At 37.5% G+C, this 22,843-nt stretch overlaps 1 protein-coding gene across 2 annotated transcripts in view; it reads right to left on the bottom strand.

Moving 5' to 3' along the window:
• Window positions 1-22,843, bottom strand: part of PKN2 (protein kinase N2) — a 57,498-nt gene continuing 34,655 nt past the window's right edge. The window contains exons 4-22 of one of the 2 annotated variants that reach the window (XM_076340557.1): window positions 18,748-18,865; window positions 16,964-17,109; window positions 16,657-16,870; window positions 13,838-14,023; window positions 13,426-13,535; window positions 11,433-11,576; window positions 11,219-11,294; window positions 10,715-10,889; window positions 10,312-10,441; window positions 9,719-9,855; window positions 9,554-9,629; window positions 9,375-9,466; window positions 8,121-8,297; window positions 7,461-7,523; window positions 7,282-7,358; window positions 5,743-5,885; window positions 4,274-4,381; window positions 2,528-2,608; window positions 1-2,447 (exon numbers count right to left, since the gene is read on the bottom strand). In XM_076340557.1, the coding sequence (XP_076196672.1) occupies window positions 2,244-2,447; window positions 2,528-2,608; window positions 4,274-4,381; window positions 5,743-5,885; window positions 7,282-7,358; window positions 7,461-7,523; window positions 8,121-8,297; window positions 9,375-9,466; window positions 9,554-9,629; window positions 9,719-9,855; window positions 10,312-10,441; window positions 10,715-10,889; window positions 11,219-11,294; window positions 11,433-11,576; window positions 13,426-13,535; window positions 13,838-14,023; window positions 16,657-16,870; window positions 16,964-17,109; window positions 18,748-18,865 (2,457 nt within the window). In that variant the 3' untranslated portion in view covers window positions 1-2,243. Of the gene's footprint in view, window positions 2,448-2,527; window positions 2,609-4,273; window positions 4,382-5,742; window positions 5,886-7,281; window positions 7,359-7,460; window positions 7,524-8,120; window positions 8,298-9,374; window positions 9,467-9,553; window positions 9,630-9,718; window positions 9,856-10,311; window positions 10,442-10,714; window positions 10,890-11,218; window positions 11,295-11,432; window positions 11,577-13,425; window positions 13,536-13,837; window positions 14,024-16,656; window positions 16,871-16,963; window positions 17,110-18,747; window positions 18,866-22,843 lie in introns of those variants that run through there. The other variant, XM_076340558.1, reaches the window with a different exon arrangement.

Raw genomic sequence — 22,843 nt, 5'->3', positions numbered from 1 at the left:
TTTACAAATTACTCTATTTAAAACTTTAATTTGTGATATTAATGACTGCAAAACACTTAGAATGACATTTGTTAAAGGCACATTTCATTTTAATGCATAGTGTACCATTCTAAAATATCCTAATTTCCTTACAAAGTGCTTGAGCAGCCACATACAGATAAAGTATAGCAAAATATATTTACAATCTAGGGTTTAAAATCTTAATCTGCCTAAAAATATTTAAAAAACTACAGAGATAAAATTAGTGCTTTCTTTCAGCTTAACTGGGTGAACATACCCTGCCCTCTAATTTTTTTTTAATTTTTTTTTTTTAGTGATTTACTTAGATTAAAAAAAGATTTCTGTACAAGATGTAGTTACAAAAAGGCATTTTTGAGGATACTTTCCTAAGTGTTAAGCACCCTGTTAGATGCTCATATATATATCTGGGAACCAAAAAGGGTGAGTGAACTGACTGTACCTCAAAAGCATTGGTTTCAGCTAGATACAGGAACGTAATTTGTTTCTTATTAATTAGAATCTGGAAACAAGTAATGCTGAAAAGTTGACTCACTCTGCCAAACATGATTCGTAGAGCTGGTAAAGATGCCTTCCTTCTTCCTGCGGGGGGGATGCCTGATTTAGACCTAGTAACCATTTTTTTTTCCCCCCTCCCTAAGCCTCTCCCCTGCCTGACCCTGCAGGTCTGTCCAGCATCATGACTTCAAACAACCGCCCTGGCGTTGCGCACTCAGGTGGTTTGCATTTCTTCTTTGAAGGAATAAAATTTCAAGTTCTGAATTCGAGTGCCGATTCTCACTGTCTTAGCCCATGAACAGCAAACTCCTGGCTAGGATGAACCCGTGAGATTGCACGTGCAATCAGCTCTGGATGGCGCCAGAGCTAAGGACCACGTGGGAAATTTATTTTCCAAGAATTAATGTTTGCCCCCAGAACCCCAGATGCCAAAAATGGGTCTTGGTTTACAAGTATGCACAGTGTCTGGTCTAAATTATTTTTCAACTTTTGAGGTACAGCTTTTAGTGTTAAGGGGTTTATAAAATATACACTGTTTTTATCAAAAATATTTATACATTCCGTTACAACATATTGCTTTTACTCTCAGTAACTGCCAATCTAAGTTCTGGAGTTCAGTGGCCTATATGTATACAAATATTTTTTTTTCACTCAGAGTTCTATGTTGTTCACTCGGCCACTGTGCAAAATGAATGAAGTGGTATAATTAAATTACTTGCCCGGGCATAAGAATACATTACAACTTCCAAATATACATGTTCACAGCATGTATACGTTGAAAATCCTTATGTTTTCTAAAAGTGATATGATATTGTACAGCAGACAGAGGATGATCTAGGTGGTTAGCTACAGACCGGTTAACTTATCTGTCCACTCAGTGAGCGGGAAAGGCATGAGTTTGAGTACAGAAGTGGATGGGCTTGGGAAATGCACATGCTTCGCTCTTTGCGGTTAGACTGAGCAACGTCCTTGTTACCTTCTTCGCATCGACCAGGGTTTTAAGCCATGCTTAAAAAGCTTGAAGGCAAAACTGTTTGGCAAGTGGCTTTGGTAAACTTTCTGGATTTTTCTCTGTAATGGAAGCACTTACACCGTTGTTATCTCAAAGGCAAGGCGTTTAACATTTTTCCTAATAAATACCATAGAAAATTTACAAAACAAGGCGTATCTGTTCAATCTCAATACCGTTCTTTTAAGAACACAAGATGAAGGTGTACATAGAAATGTGTAGTTTTATAGACTGCACAAGATAATATTTAACTGAAACCATTTGCCTTCTCCAGCTAGAATCACGTTCTGTGAGAGTGTCATCAGTATCCCAAACTTCTGTGTCAATGTGGCTGAGTAGGGATAAGCGATCGCCTAGCTCAAAGTCTGCTTTTCCCACTTAAGGCAGATACTTTAAAAAGGGATGTTATCTGCTGTAGGAGAGTGAGAGAAACAGTACAGATCCACGTGTGCCCGTGTGCGGGAAGCTTAATACAGCCTGGGTTCACCGACTCAGCTTAAGAACTCCATAGACCTGCTTTCCAGTGCTCAGATAAAAAAACAATATACAAAGAGGCCACTCTTCACAAGAGCGTTAAAACAGTACTTAAAAGGGTCTTCATGTGATTTAAAAAAAACCAGAAGCTACAGGTGGCACAGAGAGCAATTGAAGGGTCGGTATTCTTCTGAGAGAGGCATTCTTGTGAGCCAGTCAGCTGGGGTTTCACAGTGTCTAGAAGTTAACACCAATCAGCAATGTAATCAAAATCTCTGAACATTTCCTGCTCTTCTTCTGAAAGTATCCTTGGTTCCCGAGGTGGAGTGAGGATAGGTGCTTCAGAGGTAAATTCGTCATCGAAATTACTAACATCTTCTCGACCTCTAATGGTGGGTACAAAAGGAGGCTTCACTTTCTTGGCCAGTAAAGCACTCCAATCTATTAGCTGTAAAAGAAACCAACTGATGTTTAGTTTCCTGTCTCTACTCCTTAGTGTCCTTAGAAATAGTAGTAGTTTGTACTCACCCTGAAGAAGTGATGCTTTTTCACATCCTCGGCATCTTTCTCTCCAGCTCCAAGACGCCGCTCTGGATTTCTTCGTAGCAGCTGACAAAACATGCGAGATTTCAGTGCAAAAATTCAGGGGTAGGGGGAGGAACTAGGGAGGGTGAGTGCTACTGCGTAAGAGCCAACACCTAGATTAGAGGGACAGTGAAGTTCATACTGCCTCACCTACAGAAAATTCTTGGTCCTCAGCGAAAGGGAAAGACAAAATTTAGATGTCTGTAGCTAGAGACAGCAGTGCTCTTTTACAGATGCCTGAACCTGTTTGTCAGCGCAATTCCACCAGCAGCCTGGCTATGAACAGAGCAGACTGATCTGTCCCGCTGCAGATCTGCGGTACCGAGTCTTGGTACCCGAGGTGATTCGTGAGGCTAGCGTTCAGCAGAGAGGTATTGAAAAGCGTGCTTTCTGCTGGAGAGGATACAGAGTTTACATAAGCTAGTATTTCTTGCTTGGCTCAGAAGAGACTACTCTGCTGTCTCCTGTGCCCAGCTATTTCACAGCGGTCGATTTACCAAGAGGGGGTGGAATGCTGCTTTACACACCCAGCCAAATAAAAGGCTTTTCTAGTTAACACCAGAAGTCCGATGCTCCCACTCGTGAATCACGCTGCTGCGAGCTGACCCCTGTTCCAGGCAGAGTGCCCAGCGTCAGGGTGGGTTGATACATTCATGATGCAACCATCAAAAAATAACGTCTACTGTATTCCGTAAGAATTCCTCAGATGGGAACAGTGCACGTACAGCTACAACTAGTGAACTGCAAGCACAAAGTTCACGGTACACGTATTCTGGGTGCAGCGCAGCAGTCCCCTGTCCCCTGTGGATATCGGCGTGGTAATTTTCACCGTAAAAATACCCTCCCTGGGTACTGCCTGAAAACTGTATTCTTCTTCCTTCATTCTCTAGACAAACACTCTCTCCCTGGGAGTAAGCAATCACTTTAAGTAATAGCATAAATATTCTATAGCTTAAACACTTATGTCACAGTAGTTACTGTGACACGCTTTAACTTACATGCTGCAGCACGTTGCTGAATTGGATGCTAGACTGCTATTCAGTGTCAGACATTTGAAGTTGAGAGGCTGCTTCTGAAGGCTTTGAATCGCCGCCAGTAGACGCCTTTTATCAACTGTGATTGATAAGCTTCTACCTTAGACAGGTTCAAGCATCTTCTTTAGGTGAGTAGAGGCATTACATTAAGGAATAGCACTAATAACAATCATAAACAAAATCAGCTGTTCTTTGCCAAGAATGGGACTGCAGATGCCATGCGTACGGTGTTCCCTGCCCCAGTTGGAATGGAACCAAAAAGATTTAGAAGTCTTTGAATTAAAATATTCATGTGACAATGTTAATCTACCAAATAGGTCAACGCAGCAATGTTCTGCTAGGAAAAGAGAGCTGAACTTCTCTAGTTAGGTACAAGTAGGAAACTTAGTTCAGGGAGAAAATAGAGCCTCTAGTGTTTTACATTTTAAAAAGAAAAACTTGCTCCTGAATAAAGTGGAACAGCACTGACAATTTTCACGTAAGGTGATAGGCAGCGTGGCACAGCATAAATGAAGCAAGTCTGAAATTTAATTGTAGGAAAGAATACCAAGCGTAGGTTCTTAAGGTATTTTGTTCCTCACAAAAGTAATTAATTTCCTTAATGTTGGAAACAGGATAAGAGGGGAACACGGTAATATTATTGTTACATTCTTACCCGTCTCATTATAGAGATGGCTTCTGTAGACAGAAATCGTGGATATCTTACTTCATCATTTACAATACTGTCAAACACCTCTTCTTCATCATCTCCAGGGAAGGGAGACTATAAGGAAAGTAATAAAAAACTACTATTAAACAGGCTTAAAAATTCACTTACAATTGAAAACAACGTATATTCAGCTGACAGTTTGGAATTAGACACCCTGAAATGAAGTCTTCCTTTTCCCAGAAACAGATACGGTAGTTTTCCATATGGAAGAGTAGAAAAGTAAGGCAAGTTGGTGTTATCCCTTAATTCTTACTGAAGGACTGTGCTTTAAAAATGCGCTTTTAGAAGTAGAAACACCTAAAACTGGAATCTTCTTTGAACTCTGACACAAGATAGACGGGGAATGTGGAAAGTACGTAGAATGTGGAAAGGCTCCTCTTTGGAACAGCTGCCATTCACAAGTAAAGTGGTCAAGACTAATTTGTTTTCATAATATCGTTAGCATGTCACAGCTCAAGGGTTTTCAAACTATTTTGAAGTGGCCTGACAGATGTAGGCGACATTCTACAAGCTTTTTGTACTTTTTTACCTGAAAGGAAGCAAAAGGAAGTTGAACGATCATCTTTTTTGAAAAAGAACAAAATGATGAGCAAATCTATAGTTTTTCTCCCGTTTTTAGCATGTAAGCCATCACTGTGCTACCTGGGAGATACTAAACCAAAACGGACCAGAAGGTAAAGCAATATACGCAACGGTAAATAACTATTCAAATAGTAATTTATTTATGCCAGCTCATTTACATGGAACTGGGGCATTCTGTTTTAGCGCATGCGTAATTCAAATGGTAAACAGCACTGCGTTTGGCACAATCTTTCACTGCTATCCAGTTTTATGCATTAAAGTTCGCTTCCATTCAAGCTCCAGGAGTTAAGGAGTTTATTTTCTCCCCCAAAGCATTTGAAAGCAGAAGACTGCTATAGCTGTACACATCCAAATTTGACGGTAACAGGTGTGTGCTAGAAACTGAGCTCCCCAAAACCAGATGTGCTCCGTTCTTGCTTAGAGACATTGATATTAATGTGCCATTACTGTAATTTGATTTAAGGCAGAATGACGTAATTAAAAGCAAACCAAAACAAAAACCTAGAGATTAAGTCTTGGACCAGCTACAACTCATTCACTTCCACAGTTGCTGATAATTCAAGCTCATGACATGACTCATCAACTTCTATAGCATTACAGCAGCTAGTATCAGGTAAGTAGCCGCTCAGTATTTAATACTTCTTTTTCTTGATGAAACACATTAAGATGCTCACTGTAAAACTAGGTATGCCTATACATACTGTATGTACAAGTATTGATACAACTGTGACGGGTAGGGCATAGTAAATGTTGACAGGCTGGTATCTTCAGCTGTGTAACCTTTTATAAGGTATGTTAGTTTTATGACTCCATTGTATCTTACTAGAACTTACCTCACCCACTAGCATCTCATAGATAAGTACACCAAGACCCCACCAGTCTACAGCTCTTGTATAGGAAGTTTCTGTCAGCACCTCTGGAGCAAGAAATTCCGGTGTGCCACAGAATGTGCTTGTTCTGTCTCCAAATCCCATTCCTGAAAAGTTACAGTTAATGAAAAGCAAGCAGTATTTTCTGCCACTCTACAACCTGTTCCTCCAGCAAGTAAAATCTCTCTCTAGAGCAACTTCAGCCGATACTGTAGTTCCAGGGCCTGTCCTGAAGGCTCAGGCCAATGAGGTAAAACGCTCCCCCACTCTTCCCTCCCACGCCCTCGTTCCACGTGTGCATCAGTTTTAAGTTTTTCTATCCCTAACTATATGCAATGAGCCAAATTAAGCTTCCAGTTACACCTCTGTCACCCAGTTATCTTTGCTTGGAAAGATACAAACGATCTTATGCTGTATTTCTACTAGCTGGTAGAAGAAAATGTGGTACGCTAGTTTCGTCAAACATGCCTACTATGGATGCTTCCGTAGTGGCAAAACTACATATAGTAAAGTAAAACATGGGAGTGTAGTGAAACAAGCCCTGTATATTTGCAGGAGGGGCACAGTTTGGGACATCAGCACCGCAAGGACTGATGTGACGCTACAAGTGGAGGTGCTGCAGAAAGCTCAAGAAAACCATTTATTGTAGTGGTCAGTAAACCAAAGAGCTTTCCTTGTCCTCGTTTCCTTTTGTCATTTACGGAACTTGTTTGTAGCTCAAGTCACAGGACTTGCCCTAGGATATTAAAGACAACAGTGATGTTTGAACACCTACCGAATTTACTAAATTCCCTCTTAGGCTACCTAAAAGGAAAAAGATATGAAGGACAGGCTATACAAACTGGAGAAGGAAACAGACCTTTCCAGATCTTTCCCCCCAGTGGGGTTTGAGAAAGACACTGCAATTCCAGTTACTACCTCTATTTTATGTCGTATTTGAAAGGTAGCTGCCAGTAGTGGGATGCTTGAAAGTAACTTTCTAGCATCTAGGCTTCCCTTTTGGGATAAATTTCTCTATTTTAGTATACTTTAAGTATATGGAAATGACATGCAGAGTTGTGACTATTTCAGAGTTAAAAAATTAGAGAATGAATTTGTAAAAAGTAAGAGTTGAGGTATGGATTATAATGGTCCTTGATTTCATTGTACAGCATCAACATGTTTACGAGGAAAAACACCTAATGCTTTTTCTGCTAACTTGTAAAATGCAGCAGTATGCCTTATTAATAAACAGAGATACGATGAAGTAAGAATCAGAACAGGTGATGCTCACAACTGAAAAAAAAAAAAAAATAGGGCTATGCTCAGATGCTCCTGATATTTCCCTACTAAGGAACTTCCTCCTATCTCCACAGTTGTACAATCAGAGATGTATTTTTTCCCTTCAGATGGTACAGGGTAAGTATACACTATACACATTTGGCAGTCCAAAAGTCTCAAGGAACAGTCAAGAGTAAGACAGACTATGAAATTCCCCTAGAAAGAAAACTTAAGGGCCATTACCTTCTTTGCAAAGACCGAAGTCAGCAATTTTCACAAAGCCTTCTGTGTCCAGCAGTAAGTTATCCAACTTCAAATCTCTAAATGAACATTTGAGGACAAAATTGCATCACTGATGGTTCTTCAGCACTATTCAGAACAGCTGAAACTCATCTGTTGGAAATGGGTCAAGGACTACTTACCTATATACTATTTTGTGTTCATGTAAATACTGAAGTCCAAGAACCACACATGCAGCATAGAATCTGTTGAAAAAGTTAAAATTTCAATGGATTTTAGTCTTGCTTTTCAGAATGTGAAGTCCATTATTACTGATTTTTTTTTTTTTTAATTAACCATCCTCTGAAGATTACCGATTGTTTTTTTGGGTACAGATTCGTTTTATACAAGGTCAGAGTTTTAAAGCCAGATGGCAAAAATGCTTAAACTTGCAGCTTTCAAGCTGTAGTATGTTTGCTTGGCCTGGAGGATAAGTTTTCTGTAGTGTCCACTGCCATGGCATCGAAGGATTTCTAATTGGGCTTATTCTTTCCTTTTTTAGCCCTGTCTGCTGTTTTAACTCTTCATTTAGCTTTTTTTATGTAATCTTTTAAAAAAAAAAAAAGTATCATAAACATTAAATATTTGTATATCATTTTTGAATTCAGTGTAGATTCAGGCACGTTAAACCTGCATGTGTCTTTTTCTAACAAAATCAGTTAGAATCTCTGACCCTTTTAAAAAACTTAAACAGTATTTACTGAAACGACATAATGTAGAGGCATGTAGTGATAAAGAACTTAGTTTTTATCCACCGAACAAAAGACCTTCACTTAGCAGCACAAAAAGGGATGGATACTCACACTGCTCTTGGTTCAGAGAAGACATCAGTATGAATGTGCATCATCAGATCCCCACCAGCAGCATATTCCATTACAAAGCAAACGTGATCTTTGGTTTGGAAACAAGCAAAAAGGTTCACCAAGAAGGGATGTCTTACACTATTCACAGTTTCAAATATTCGCTTTTCACACATCAAGCTGCAAACAGAAAAATCAGTAAAAATTTAAGGCTGAATCCTGAACCACAATTTTTCAGCTCTCAGAAACTATTGGTAATTTATACCTTATGTTTTTTTCCTCTATTCCTCAGGATAAGATAAGAACTTTTTTTGTTTCAAGAGAGAGGTTTTAATACTTGCACACACATTACGTTGATGCCAGAATTTCCACGAAGTTACATTTAGCTTTCACAAACAAAAAAGGAAACCTAGCAGCCCATGCAAATTGTACGCTGCCAATTTTCCTTCCAAATACTCAGACTTGCGTTAAGTATGCATCGATATCATGTGGCATTAGCTCCAATCCATTTTTATTTTAATTGTATACAATACATAAAGTGGAAAAACAGTAACAATATTATAGACATCTATCTATAGTAATTCCAGATTCTCTCTCCTTAAGCCAATTGGTTAATTTGTAGCTTATTCTTAATACAAGTTATCTTTCTTCCTGCAAGTCAAATGAATACAGTCACTATTAAACAGTTATAAAAGCACCTTCTTGCACTAAAACTAGGCAGTTTTGTAACCGCCACTTCACTTCCAAGCAAAGAAAAATCTGAGTTTTGGGGCAAAAAGATTAAAAAACAACCAACCAACAGTGGAGTATACAGAGGGCTTAAGGGAAAATGCGACGGACAAAGTATGACAGTATGTCACAGGTTGAGGAATACCATCATAGATGTTTCTGCCAGTAAAGAAAACATAGTCACCGTCCTCCTGAAATGTGATGGAAGTCTATAGAACAAGTAATCGGAATAAATAATTGCAAGAGAACCTAAATGAAAAACAGGATCGGGTTTAAGTCAGATCTGTAGTACAGGTGTGGTAAGAGGGGCACTAAAACGAATCAGTATTCCTGGGCTACACTGCTCCCTCCTTGCCCCAGAAGAAAGAACAGACGTCTGCAGCAGCCAACTAAGCAGGGAGATGACAACTTGTTTTGCTCTTTCACTGAATTTAACTACTGTTTGGTAGAGCTTACAGTTGTGTTGCATGCAGAAAGAAAAACACAATTGATTTATGGAATCCATGTATCCATACGTTACAAACTGACCTGTCTACTTCATCACGAGCGACAATATCTCCTTTCTTTAAGGCTTTAATAGCAAACATCTCGTTTGTGTTTTTGTACTCTGCCAACAGCACCTAAACCAGAAGATAAGCAATTAATTTAAGAGCTATATTTAGTTTTTGATATAGCCTTGACATTCGATATAGCCTTTTGACATTTACCTTTCCAAAATGTCCTCTGCCCAGTACAGCACAACATCTGAAATCCTTCAGACTGAATTGAAATCTTTGTTGTGATCTATGTAAATAAAAAAAGTCAAAAATCTTCTAGTTTGTTAACTTTAAGAAATATTATTCAAATCAACAGCAAAACCACTGCATTTTTACCTTCTATCTTCAGGCTCTCGGGTGTTGGTGTATTTTATGTCTGAATGGGGAGCATCAGGCTCACGGATTATTTCAGGCTGGAGTTTTGGGACAATGCTATTTCTGCCATTTTCAAAATCAAAAGTTGTTACTTCATCCTGCGAGGAAAAAGAAGTCTGAAAATTTAAGACTGATTGCAAAGGCAAATTAATGCAGAAATTTCACTATAAGCATGTGAAATTCTTAACACAAGAATTATCTAAGCTAAAATGGTATACTTTAAGATGATACAAACAAGCAAGCTTTTCACAGACTGATGAGACCTATCGCTCTAGTCGTTCTGCTCTTTGTTAATAAAACCATTTTTTCCTGAATACTCTAATGATTTTGGGCTTTTGTTTTTTCTGTGGTGGAACCAATGACATGGAGAGTTAAACACACCAACCATGGAAACAGTTTGCCACCAAGAGTAATGGGAACATTCTGTTGAGACAATTTTTTACGTGTAAGTTAAGTGAGCGTATGCTGAAACATAAGGGGAGAAATCCATCATAAAGATGCCAATATTACAACCTTGTTAAACTGTATAGCATGAAATTCTTAAAGTTACTTGCCTGAGATGGCACATCAGGAGCCTTTATCTCAGAGGAAGATTCACATATTTCCCCAAGGGAAGATGCACGGGGTGGAGCAGGTGGAGGCTCAGGCTCAAGTTCAAAGTCCAATTTGGCAACAGGAGAGTCACTGGCAAGAAAATAAATAACTCCTCAGTGTATAACAGAGACTGTTTTAATAGTATGAAAACCAACTTAAAACTGCACGTTATGTAGATTTCTCCTAAAACAAATCTTGTGTGTGTAGATCTGTCTATAAAATGGGTGTCCAAAATTAAAACACTGAAGGGTCTGCAGTCTTGCAGAATAAACAGATTTGATGTACATTACGTACAGTAGGGCATAAGCATCTCACTGTTACTCTTGCTCTTCAAAGTACTTGAAAATTGTAGATATCACCCACCTGGCTGGCAGCGTTAGTTCAGGAATGTGTGCATCAACCACTGGCCCGCTGGCAGGCACTGGTGCTTGAGGGCTGAAGGTGCCAGAGTGATTTACTGTAGGAATAGCTCTTCTTACCAGCCTTCCCCAAGTGGCAATATTAATATTCATTTGAGGAGCTCTGAGAAATGTTTTGCCTGTGGATATTGTGAAAAAAGAAAATAGAGTGCAAGTAATTTCCTTACTTATTACCAAAAGCTATAATTAAAAAAAAATCATATTAATCAATTTATAGTTTCTGAAGAACAAACTGAATTTGTCATATTCCTTAGCAATTCCTAATTATTCACTATTAAATGCTAATGCATAATAAGGAATTCTAAAACAAAACACTTCTAAATGCAATGCCAAATCCTTCATTATCAACAGCTTTATTCACAGGCAAATGTTAGGTGTCTGTATAAAAAAAGATATATCACAGATATGTACAATTTTTAAGCTTTACATGTTCATATTAAACAATCACCTTGCTGTTTTGAAAAAATTTTCTTCTGCCTCTGGAGTTTTGGTCTTCTTTCAATAACTGGATTAAAAAACGTAACCTGCAGTTCAAACAATGTGTGTTATAATTCAAGTTTCAGAACAAAATGCATTCTTAAAAGTTTAAGAAAAACTTCTTAAACTATTCTGCAACATAATACTTGCAAGTATGCTCAAGTGCTTCAAAGAAACCTTCTTACCTCTGCAAACAGAGTGCCCTGGGGCTCAAGATAGAGACACATGCCATGCCGTTGGTTATCCAGGAAATCTTCCAACCTCAGAAACTTTACTGCACACAAAGATCTCCAGTCACGCCAATAAACTGAGATTTCTAATTCACGTGACTACGACAGGAAACATATACACAGGAAATTACTTATTAGTAATCGTTCTGCAAGAGTCACCTCTGTACAATCATAAGATCTAGCAGCTCAAGGATCAAGATGCAGAGCTGTTACTTTAAAAGTGCCAGGGCTAACTAGCCATACTGGGCAAGCTCTCACTGGGATGATCGTAGCATTTCACTTCAGTTCAGATGTGATCGCCAGGGTCCAAATAGAAGTGTAAGTGTAGAATTCCCCCAAGAGTAGAGTAGAAGGAGAGAGTCACAAACAGTCACCAGACTTTTTGAGTCAGTCTAACAACAGTGCTAGTTCAAGATATTTTAGCTCAAGCTCCGACAACAAATTTTTACCTGTGTTTAGAAACCTCAACTTTACTAGTTTTCCATGTTATTAACGAGTATCAATTGCATTTCATGGCTGCGTAGTGACATTTTAGTACCTGCATACGCATCATGATGCAAGACTTTATACAGTATCTCTAGAAATACATAAAGTTTTTCTAACATGGTCGCAAAGAGGGGCCAAAAACTTTAAACTAACAAGAACTACTGCTGTATCTTGCTGGTGGGTTTTATATATTCTTAAGGTGTCCTATATGCCTGTTACAAAAGCTTGTTACAAAGTGTGAAGATTCCTGCAATACAATATAGCAGCAGCATTGTATGTTACTGAGTTCTTTCAGCATAGTTTAATTCCATCACGATGCATCAATTTACTGTCTTTATATGACAGCTGTAGGTTTTAAAAGAAACAAAAGCAGCAACAGATAAGAAAATGATGGGGTTTGGAATGTGCATTTCAAATACAGAAGGATGCGTGGTCATGCCCAGCAGAAGCAAGGTCCTTTTCTGGCACCAAAAAGCATCTAATATTGAGGTCTTAAATAGCGAACATGACACATACTAGGCTGGTAGGAGCAGCTACTGAACTTTGACTAGTTCTAGTCTTAATCTGAGAGTAATCAAGGCTTCAGGACGCCACAGCTGCTAGTTTTGTTCTGCACTGCTCCTAACTGGAACCTGAATTTCTCTACCTGTAGGTCTAAAACTGCTTCCTTCCTAGATGGAAAGAATCTGGTTTGGGGCTCGGAGGGGTGGGGCTCGGCGGGGAGAGAGCAAAAACAGGAAGGTGGCTTTTTTTTTTTTGTTTTCTCATTTGTTTTAAATATATACTGGAGATGACATATAGGCTCTTCAAATATAGTTTAATTTTCAGTCTATTTTAAAAACTGATGGGAAAAAAAAAATCCTTGTACCATAAAATACTTACTATCAGGTATCTAAAAAACAAATGCTTGATTAAACCTATATAACATAAATTCTCTTCAAAAGGTGTGAGGAAAGAAACATCAAGTATCATTTTGATACTTGCATCTTCCAAGTAACATTTGAAGTTCTAGGAAAGAACCGTTAGTGAATTTATTTATTATTCCTGAAGAATTGATCAGCTTCACATGAGAACACTTTTACAGAAGCACTGTAAAAATTCTATGACATAGCTTTACCAAAATATCCAAACTATATCTGATATTAGAATTTATTGATAAATAATGAGAAGTTGGTCCTAATAAAAACTTAAGCACCGTCTATCACAGGGTAAAAAGATGCTAAGTGTTAGATCTTGGATAAAAGTGTTATGTCAGTTTGTAGGCCAGAAAAGGTAAAATTTCTAGAATGCCAGCCCAATGTAACAGCTTACCCCCAGGGAGCTCATTCTGTTAAGGATGGGAACACTTGCACATACGAAATTTGAACATGATCACAACAACAGGAAGAAAAAAAATAAAGCAACATGAAATTAATCTAAAGAATCGACTATAGCTGTCAATGAAGTAAGACCACATTTTTACCCTGTCTAGTTCCAGTGTAAATTTCTGATCCCATGACTGATTGGAAATAGGTTTCCAGCTAGTTTGACCAACCACAGTGTTATCCAGCTTCAGTACAGCACAGACTTCATCTGTAAGTAAAGTACACAAACTCAGCTTAAATCTTTAAGAGGATTTTCCACAAACAAAAAAAATCTTCAGTAAGTTTCTCTTAAAAATGTAATCTCATATTTAATTGGTTTTTATGGGCATAATAGTGTGGTTGTGTTTTGGATTTCTTTTTTTTTTTTTTAAAAACAACTTGACAGATGAAGAAACAAAGACGTTTAAAGCTTCAAATCAATGTAGATTTTAAGTTACAGAACATGGCATGCACATTAAAATGTAAATAAAAGATATGCATAAAAATAAGAGAAGTAAGAGTATACTGAACTGGACAAGTCATCAGTTTTCAGAAGGTTTCTACTACTCCCACTTTTACTTTTACTGGTTCTGCTCATGAAAGATGATCTGGCTTCATTTGGACTCCAACCAGGTAGCGTAATTGATGTGGCTTTTGATCGACCAGGGACGTTTTCCAAAATATCTTGGCAGCCCATTAGCCTAACTTCCAGGGTACCTAGAACAAGACAGACAATGATTTTTCAAAGATTTCTGTTCTTAAGTAAACAAAGTGAATGACTAATGATTGATTTATGGCAATAGCTCACATTCTGACCCTCACAGAGTGTAACAGAAATATCAGATGAAATCAAAAGACAGATCTAAGACAGACAAATGTACTGAAAATAAGCATTAAAAGTCAAATATGTGGCACTCAACCTTCTGGAAGGAGCAACAGTTCACCAAAGTAACACATTGTTTCGGTAATTAAAATAAACACATTGACTATTGAGACTACAAATTTGTTTAAGATACATTCAGAAGTCACGTTTGCCTGCTGCATGCTAAAGACAAATTTGAGTTAGTACATAATTTAAAATCATTGAATTGTTCCAACTTGACTGAATTTGGATTTATAAAACTCATACAAGAAGCTACTCTTCAAAATTTTCTACATCTTTAACCAAATGAGGTATAGAGGCTGCTGTTCTAATTTAAAAGAGTTTCCTCCAGCAGCACAGAAACATCTGAATACCACAGATGGTTACAAGAACGGTAGGACTTGCCTCATCCTGTACAAGATAGCATCTGTAAAACTGTGACACCACCGACACTAACAAAATTAACTACTAGAAGTGGTGAAATTAGCCAGTTCATAATCATACTGTCAGCTAGAAATGCAGCTCCTAAATGCAGTGTTCTTTTGACAGCAAATGTACTTATCTGTGAAACTTAAAAGTACTCTTTTGTAACAGAAACTTAAGTCAGACTTGACCTAAAAACGGTCTGGCAACATTATAGCCCACAGAACAGACACCAAGAAACCAGGCTGAAGAAATCCCATCCTGGAGGGAACTAACAGCCGTTAGTGACAGCTAAGCATTAGGCTACAAAGACAAAGAGATGCTATTGGCCCCCAAAACAGGTTAAAAGGTAAAAGAATACTTAATTCCCTAACTCTGTTTAGGAAAAAACAAACAAACCCCCCCCCAAAAAAAACCCAGAAAGGCTATAATCTTGTATAAGGACTGGATGCGTATCAGAAAGTTCTGTTGATGCACTTTAAAAAGTATGACAGTAGGACTGATCTTCTTTTCACAGTGTTAGAGGCAAAACACAAAGACACCGTTCATTTAAATCCAGTTCAATACAAAAGCTCTTTATGTAGCCAATATGAAAGTGAAACTATTAAGAACTTCACAAGCATGTAGCTCTGTTTTGATAATTCCTATTAGAAACTGTTCGTATGTATCAGTAAATCATGTTTAAAGAGGAATTATTTGTCACTATAATATATCTGACCCATGATTATGTATTACAGGAAAAGAATAAAAAAAAAAAAAAAAAGCTGTTTTAAAACCAAGGCACGATGCTTCCTGCCCATGGTCACTGGCCACTTGAGATTCCATATGATGAAAAAAAGTTCCCCTCACTAAAAGTCTGCAACTTTACAATGGCTCTCAGCTGAAGTCCTGATGCTTTTTACCCTTTGCTACATGTCTTACTGAACCAAAATGGAAGACAACTAGACTCGCTCCATTTTATTATTCTTATTGCAGCTCAGCAGAAGAGTTCCTCTTTTTGTTTTAAAATAGAACCCCACGGTACTTCAAAACTAAATTCTGGTTTCAGTTATACATGTATAACTAGAGTAACATTTGAACTACAGATTGTTTTTTTAATAAACTTACTCTGTTAATAGATGGTTTAATAGTTACATGTAAAATGTTTTAGGAAACAAAACAGAAAACCAAACCTATCTGTACTAGTAATTCTTATACGACCATTTATTAAATAAATTTAGTAAAGCAACATACCCCCAAGTAGTCAAAAGTATTTGTTTTTCTTTAAGAACACTGGGAGGCAAATGTTTAAGAGCTTTGTTAAAGTACAGCTCATCTCTTGAAAGAGTTTACTTCCAATGAAGGACAACAATTCCAGGTGAACCCAAACTATGAGAAGTTCCTAAGTCTTACAGTCTTATATTTATATATAAATGTAACTGTTCCCTCACAGTAGGCCAAGTCTCTAAAAGAAAAAAAAAAAACCCACTCCATGTTTAATCGCAAGGAAAACAATTCACACCAATAAATAGAGGCTTCAATAGTTCCACACGTTTGTTAGGATCTCCCTCTTTGGTTTAGAAATATAATGCATATTTTGGTAGCATAAATCTCACCTTCTAGGAAGTCAGTGTGGTCCAGTGGGAAAAATAGGGACTGGGAGAAAAGCTGGGTGCCTACCCTCCAGCTCTGCCACTGACTTGTTGTATGTATGACCAGGGCAAGTCACTTAACCCTTCTGCACCTCAGTTCCCCCATCTGTAAAATGGGGATATGATACTTACCCACCTTTTAAAGTGCCTGATAATCCAAAGATGAAAGGCGTTAGGTAAACGCTAGTAATATCATTCTATAATGACCTAACTTAAGGCCAGAACTTCACTTTTTCCAATAGGATTATAAAAAGGTCAACAAATAAATCAAAGAAACTTATCTGCATTTTTTTGGCACACAGGCACTTGGAAATTCTAAATGCCTTTGTCTAGGAAAACAACAAAGATGAAGTATGTCCAGAAAGAAATGAAGTTGGTATTAAAGACTTGTTTTAAACCATTTAATAAAGTAAAATGTGCTCCATAAATCATACCTGTTAAAGCTGCTGGTTTGGACAGTGTGCTATACTGGTTTTGAGTAGATATTACACTTTGACGAGGACTTAATGTGGGTGAGGAGACCAATGAAAGCTCCTCTATAATAATACTGCTTTTGGGATGGTTTTTAGGAAGTTCATTCAATCTCTGTTCCAGTGAATACTTCAAGAGGTCCAACTTCTGGCTTGATTCATTAAATCTTGCTTGCGCCTTTTTAAAATAAAAAAAAATTGAAATATTTCAGATTTTTTCTTGAAAGAACATTTAAAATAAAGTATCAGAAATTGTAATGACGTAAATTACTTCTGAAAGTGCCTTTCTGTCGGTAACTTTCCCAGATCCAAGTAATTTCATCACATTTTTTGCACCTTCTGCTACAGCATACTCTATCCTAAAATGATGCCGTAATTCTTCCATTCGGAGTTCAAGAGGGCTTATCACAGGTTTTGCTGCAAAGAGATATAAACAATCAATCTTCACTGAAGACAATACCCATGTTTAATTTCTTTAATATTAATCCCTCCCCCATATAAACAGAGGAGAGGGGAGAAAAAAAAGAAAAAAAAAAGAAAAAAAAAGTGAGATGCAGATTTGGTAGTCCAAAGAAAAACTTGAAGTATGTCATAAAAGCAACAGTGAAATTTTAAGCATCTGCATTTGAAGGAAGAAATAACTGATCAGGGCCTCGATCCAATTAACAGGTCCTACTCCTTGAAGAGCTATAATTGCTAGAGGATGCGAGAAGAAGAACATGTCTTCAGGGGAGTTAAGGGACAAAAGCCAAATCTCCCAAACATCATTCAGCTGGCAAGAAGGAGATTTTGAGACTTCCACATTTCTGAACCACACTCTGAGGAGTTATCTTTCAAACTACTCTGTAGCTAAGTAGATCCCTGATCAGTTTCTGATAATTCTCCTGCTCCACACAAAATCCCAGGGAATCTGGCTTCTGCCAGCACAGAGAATGTAAGAGGTCCCATACACTGCCTTCCCCAAATGGATTGGGTTAACCATTCTAATGTCCACTTCTTAGTGTTTAGATTTCCTAAACAGAATGAGAAAGTTTCCTGGATATATTCCTTTCTGTTTAAAACTCTAAGAGTAGTAGGAACACAAAAAGGCCTTTGAAAGCCCTTTCTAGCTTGAATACCTTTCTTTTTCTTTTGAACAAATGATATACATAATACATGTGCTAAGATGGTGTGTTAAAAAAAGCCAGAAGTGTCGTAAGTGTAAAACAAACAAAGAAAACCACCCCCACACACACCCTGCAAAACAAAACAAAACACACGCAAGTTTTTCATTATCTAGGATATATCCAGGCCCTGATTACGAGCATCGTCATAAAACTTCAATACTCAGAAATGCATATGAATAAAGTTCAAGACTTAGAGATGTACCGATATGCCCACAATTTTATAGTACATTCATGCTACGATAGCTCAGGGGTAATTTTTTTTTTTTTTTAAATTTAAAGATTTCCAAAGAAATGCAAGTTTAAAACTACTTCTGAAATGCAGCGTGAGTATTTCAAGTCAGGTCATTTTAAAACCACTGATTTTTTTGTTGTTTTTAAAATAGTTGTTTACTACTCAATCTAGCCTAAATACCCATAAAGACAGCAAAAATTTGCCTCCATCTGTGCTCCCATTAGTAATAATAAGGTCGATCTATTCAAGTATGACAAGCAGGCCTTGTACCTATGTCGGATTTGTTTTTTTTTTTCTTTTAGGATAGTGGAAAGATTATATGCTTTAAAGAAAATTACTAGTTATTGTTAAGGCAAAAGAAAGCATGCATGAAGGGAGAAGGAAGACCACAAAGCAGAAATGGACTGCATAAGGTATAAAAAGGATGACGATGAGAGACTGTATTTCTCTTCATTAAGCTTAAGGTATTTTGCTTCAAGTCAGATGTATTTGGCATCCTAACACACACTATGGTATGCCTAGTCTCCGATTATTTTTGGTTCATGCAAGCTTTGTCCAACATTCCTACTAGAAATTTATGGTAACTGTGTGCATACGGGTACATATCTACATGGCATTCTGACAGTAATGATTCATAATTCCTTTCTACTCCATCACCATTATCAAAAGCCAATTCATTAGTCTGGACTGCCTGAAGAATCTGCATCCTTATAACTTCTATTTTTGTCTTGCTGTCCTGGAGCATCTGCTGAGCTGTGGCAAGAAGTTTTCGATCCTATTAAAACAAACAAACAAACAAACAAACAAAGTTAAAATCGTAAACTCTTCATGGAACAAAACACATTGAAAGCTTCAAAACCCACGTGCTTTAGGAACAAGAACTAAATCTATGTAGTTCATTCAGTATAGCAGACCAATTCAACAAACCACATTAGGATATTAGTGGAAATTAATTTAGGACAGAGGCATATTCTGGTTGTTTAAAGACTATAAGCCACTCTCATGGAAACTGTATCTGTTTAAAGCTGAATAAAGGAGGCATGATCTAGCAACATTGCATGTGAAGATTAATGTTTTGTAAGCTGATACTAAAGAAAGGACAAATATTAAGTGCAAAATACCTCCACCCTACATGGAATGACTCAGATTTACTGTGAGTACGATGAGAACTCTTCTAATAGACAAATACACTAGACAAAATCCATATAAAGATCATTGTACTAATTCACTCGAGCTGATTTTCAATCTTGAAATTAGAAATATGAAGGTAGCTTACATAGCACATTACAAATAAGTCTGCAGTATGTTTTTCTGAACAAATCAAAGCTGAAGATTTTTTTGCATTAATAAATACATAATATACGAGGGTTACTTCATTAGCTATTTCATCAGCAACTTAAAGTACAGTACTTTTCATCTAAAGAAACTAAGATAAGCAATTTTTGTTTTCAAAAGCAGTACCACAAGAAGCAGCTTAGAAGAGAACATTTCTGAAGATGAACTTTCAAACTAACTGAAATACGATTTCATTGTCAGGAGCGCAGCCAGCCATCCACACATTTCTCAGGTATACCATTTTTTGCCCTCCAGCTACTGGAGATCTGACTTACAATGGATTATCAAATGGTTCTTGGATGTGGAACTGTGCATGTGCTTCTATGGCTGCTGCATGGCTCTCTCTATATGTTCTGGGAATTACCAGATAACTTAAAGGTGATCTGACTTGCAGTAAGAACAAAAAAAGGGGTATAAGAAAATTTAAGGCAGTCTATTTGTCCTGTCTGTGAGGTACCAATCAATCACAGTAATTAATAGTAGTCAGTGTAGATGAGTATCACACTTGTTATAGCCCAAAGGGTATTTTGGTTAACTCATTTTGTAGCCGCTCTATAACCTCATTAATAAGTTACTTTCCCATGGACATGGTTTATACTTATATTTTTAATTTTATAATGAAGTTATCAATTATTTAAGAAGTTAAAGAAATTAAATTCTTCCCCTTACCACAACCAAGACAAAGAACTGCAGTGTAGCACAGATACCCAGAGCTAGAAATACTGGCACCATGAAGTATACTGTGAGAAAAATCAGTATGCTGAGAAGAGAGAAATTTACCTTCATAGAGCTCCTTATGACCTTGCGCCTAATGCATTACTCAGATATTTTAATACTGCCCTATGTTCCGCAGGGTAGATACACCAAGACATACACATAAAAAGGCTTTGGCTGCATGGGGAGAAATTGTGCCCCCTCTGCATACCAGAGTCTCAGAACTCTTGGTTTTAAGTTTTAGTTTTAATCAACATTTCAGAGAGATGCCACTAGTTCATATTTTAAGATTCCATGTTAGCTATCCAATTATTTAATGAGTACACTGAATTTCTTAAATAAATGCCTTCTCAAATACAAACGTCAACTTTTGAAATAACCACCGTCTACAGCAGAGGATAGGATCTAAGTAACAGATTATAAGCAACTCTAGAATCCTGTATTAAACCTTATCCATGCATCATTCTGATGTATAAATATGCTGTAAGTGTTTCTTTGTCTGTATCGTCACTTTTATGGTTTTTTTTGATCTTGCTGCTCTTGATTGTCCCTCGTATCCTCTTACTGCAATGGATTTGCTTGCTCAGGGGCAGTATCAGCCCTTCAATGCGTAGAATGGAGGTAATTCAGGATTATAGAGATATCCTTATGTTTTCAAGAGACAGAAAATCCCATCTTCAGAATCAAAATGAATGTGTTCTACTCAGCAGCTCTTTTAGTGTTGGAGGCTGAATACAAAGTATTTCAAGGCATCTCCTGAGTATAGAAGAACTGACAGTGCCTGTAAAACTGATCTGCAAAGCTGTCGTGGGATCTCAGAGAATCCAAACAAGTCCAAGGAAAGATAATCAATATCTCAGAAACACTTAAGTCTGAATAGGTTGAGCTGAATGTTACTGAAGCGAGTAAGTACAAAAGGAAAACCCTCCCATGAGATGATGGGTTACTATTTATTACTATTAACAGATTGCTTTTTCATTTTTAAGAAACAAATTATGACCTCCTTCCATTAAATTTAGGTCTGAAAATAATACAACAAATTTGAAATTAGATCATATAGTACACTTGAATAAAGGTCACAAAAGAGTTTAATATGTTTTAAAGAGCGTCCTGCGACTACTTTTTAAAGAACTACTGGATTACCGGGGCTGGATTCAAACTGGGAATTTTCTGCGCCTTTTGCCCACCTCATCCAGACACTTGAGTTGTTTTAAGCTCTGCTTTTTAAAATGTAATCACCATACTCAAGCCTACAGTTTAAACCTGCCAAATTAACTCACTACTGAGTATTAAGAACATGAGAGAATGAATACGTACCATTTCCATCCTGTTTGTTGAAGCAGCTGGCAATGCTTTTGTGTTTTCCAGCTTGCTCTCCCCAGCCCAGTTACTATATACACCCAATCTGGTAGGCTGATTTAAGTATTTACCAATTGCAAATACAAGACTCAATCATCAATTTTAATTACATGCCTCAATCATAAAGCAAGCCAGAATTTATCCTTTCTACCTAGTCTGATCAAAGCCTGCTAACAATGTCTAATATTATAGCCTGAGTGTTTAGTTAAGTTTTTTCAGGCTGTTATAAGGTTACTTACTGAGGGTTTATTAGGAATATAATTCGTGTATGTCTTTTGATCCATTTGGGTCAGCTGCTTATTATTTTTAAGTGTACCTGATGTTAAGTACATGGCCCCAGAGGATGTAGACTCCAGGGTTTCCAGGAGCTGTGGCACTGTAGTGCATGGACAGCATTCCCAGGCCCTTAGTCATAAGGTGCACTCCAGATATTTCTTCCATCTGCCCCAGGGTAGTAGGTTATAGGTCACTTTCAGATAAGGCTACCAAAGTACCAGCAGGTTCAACAGAAGTGCTGCTGGGACAGAATGGGCTTGATGGCACCTACATTCCATCTAGCCTAAACTCATTTTTCTGGGGGTGAGCAGCATTCGTTGTAATTTTTTCGAGGTATAAGAAAGTCATGCAGTAGGCAGATGCAAAGTAATCTGCCTCTCCACCAGCCCCTAGCAGAAATTCACTCAGAAACATTAAATTCCTTTCCAGCACTTTCTGGTTAGTATCAATTATAAGGAGTAGCAACACAATTCACAGATGTCTACTCTTCAAGTCAAACACTTCTTTTTCAGAAGTTCACTGACCTAGCTAGGTGTCGGCTCAGTCAGTTAAGAACTTAAAACGTTTCAATTTTATTTACTGTTGTCTGTACACAGAAACATCTAACCAAGCTACTACATACTATTTGTTAGATCTATGCTTGTGTTTCCCCTTAGTTTGGAAATTCATCTCCTTCATGATTTAGTAAAAGTAAATGGAAAGAACAGGTAATGAGTAACTAATGAAGGGTGAAGGGGCAGGTGAGCAGAGGATTCCCCCCTCCCCCTCCCTTTTTTCTTATTTGAGAACTATGACTCCCTTATACTCATAAAATATGGGGGGGGGTTTGGTTGGATTTTGGGTTTGGGGTTTTGGTGGTTTTGTTTGGTGTTTTTTTTTTTCATTTAAAAGTTTTGGCTGGTCTTTCAGCTGAGTTAAGGGATTCTTAGAGTATGATGAATTTTATTACATAGTTAGGATCATGTAATACGTGAAACCCATTTAGGGGTTAGCAAACACTTCCCCCCCACCTCCTTAGAGAACTTCTGATGCTATCAAGAGAAAGTAAGTGCAAGTGAGCATGTGTTTA

Source organism: Aptenodytes patagonicus, chromosome 5 (assembly GCF_965638725.1).
Source record: "Aptenodytes patagonicus chromosome 5, bAptPat1.pri.cur, whole genome shotgun sequence".
In the NCBI taxonomy this organism is placed as follows: Eukaryota; Metazoa; Chordata; class Aves; order Sphenisciformes; family Spheniscidae; genus Aptenodytes; species Aptenodytes patagonicus.
The sequence above is the reverse complement of the archived record's forward strand: the minus strand, read 5'-3'. Positions and strand labels throughout refer to the sequence as shown.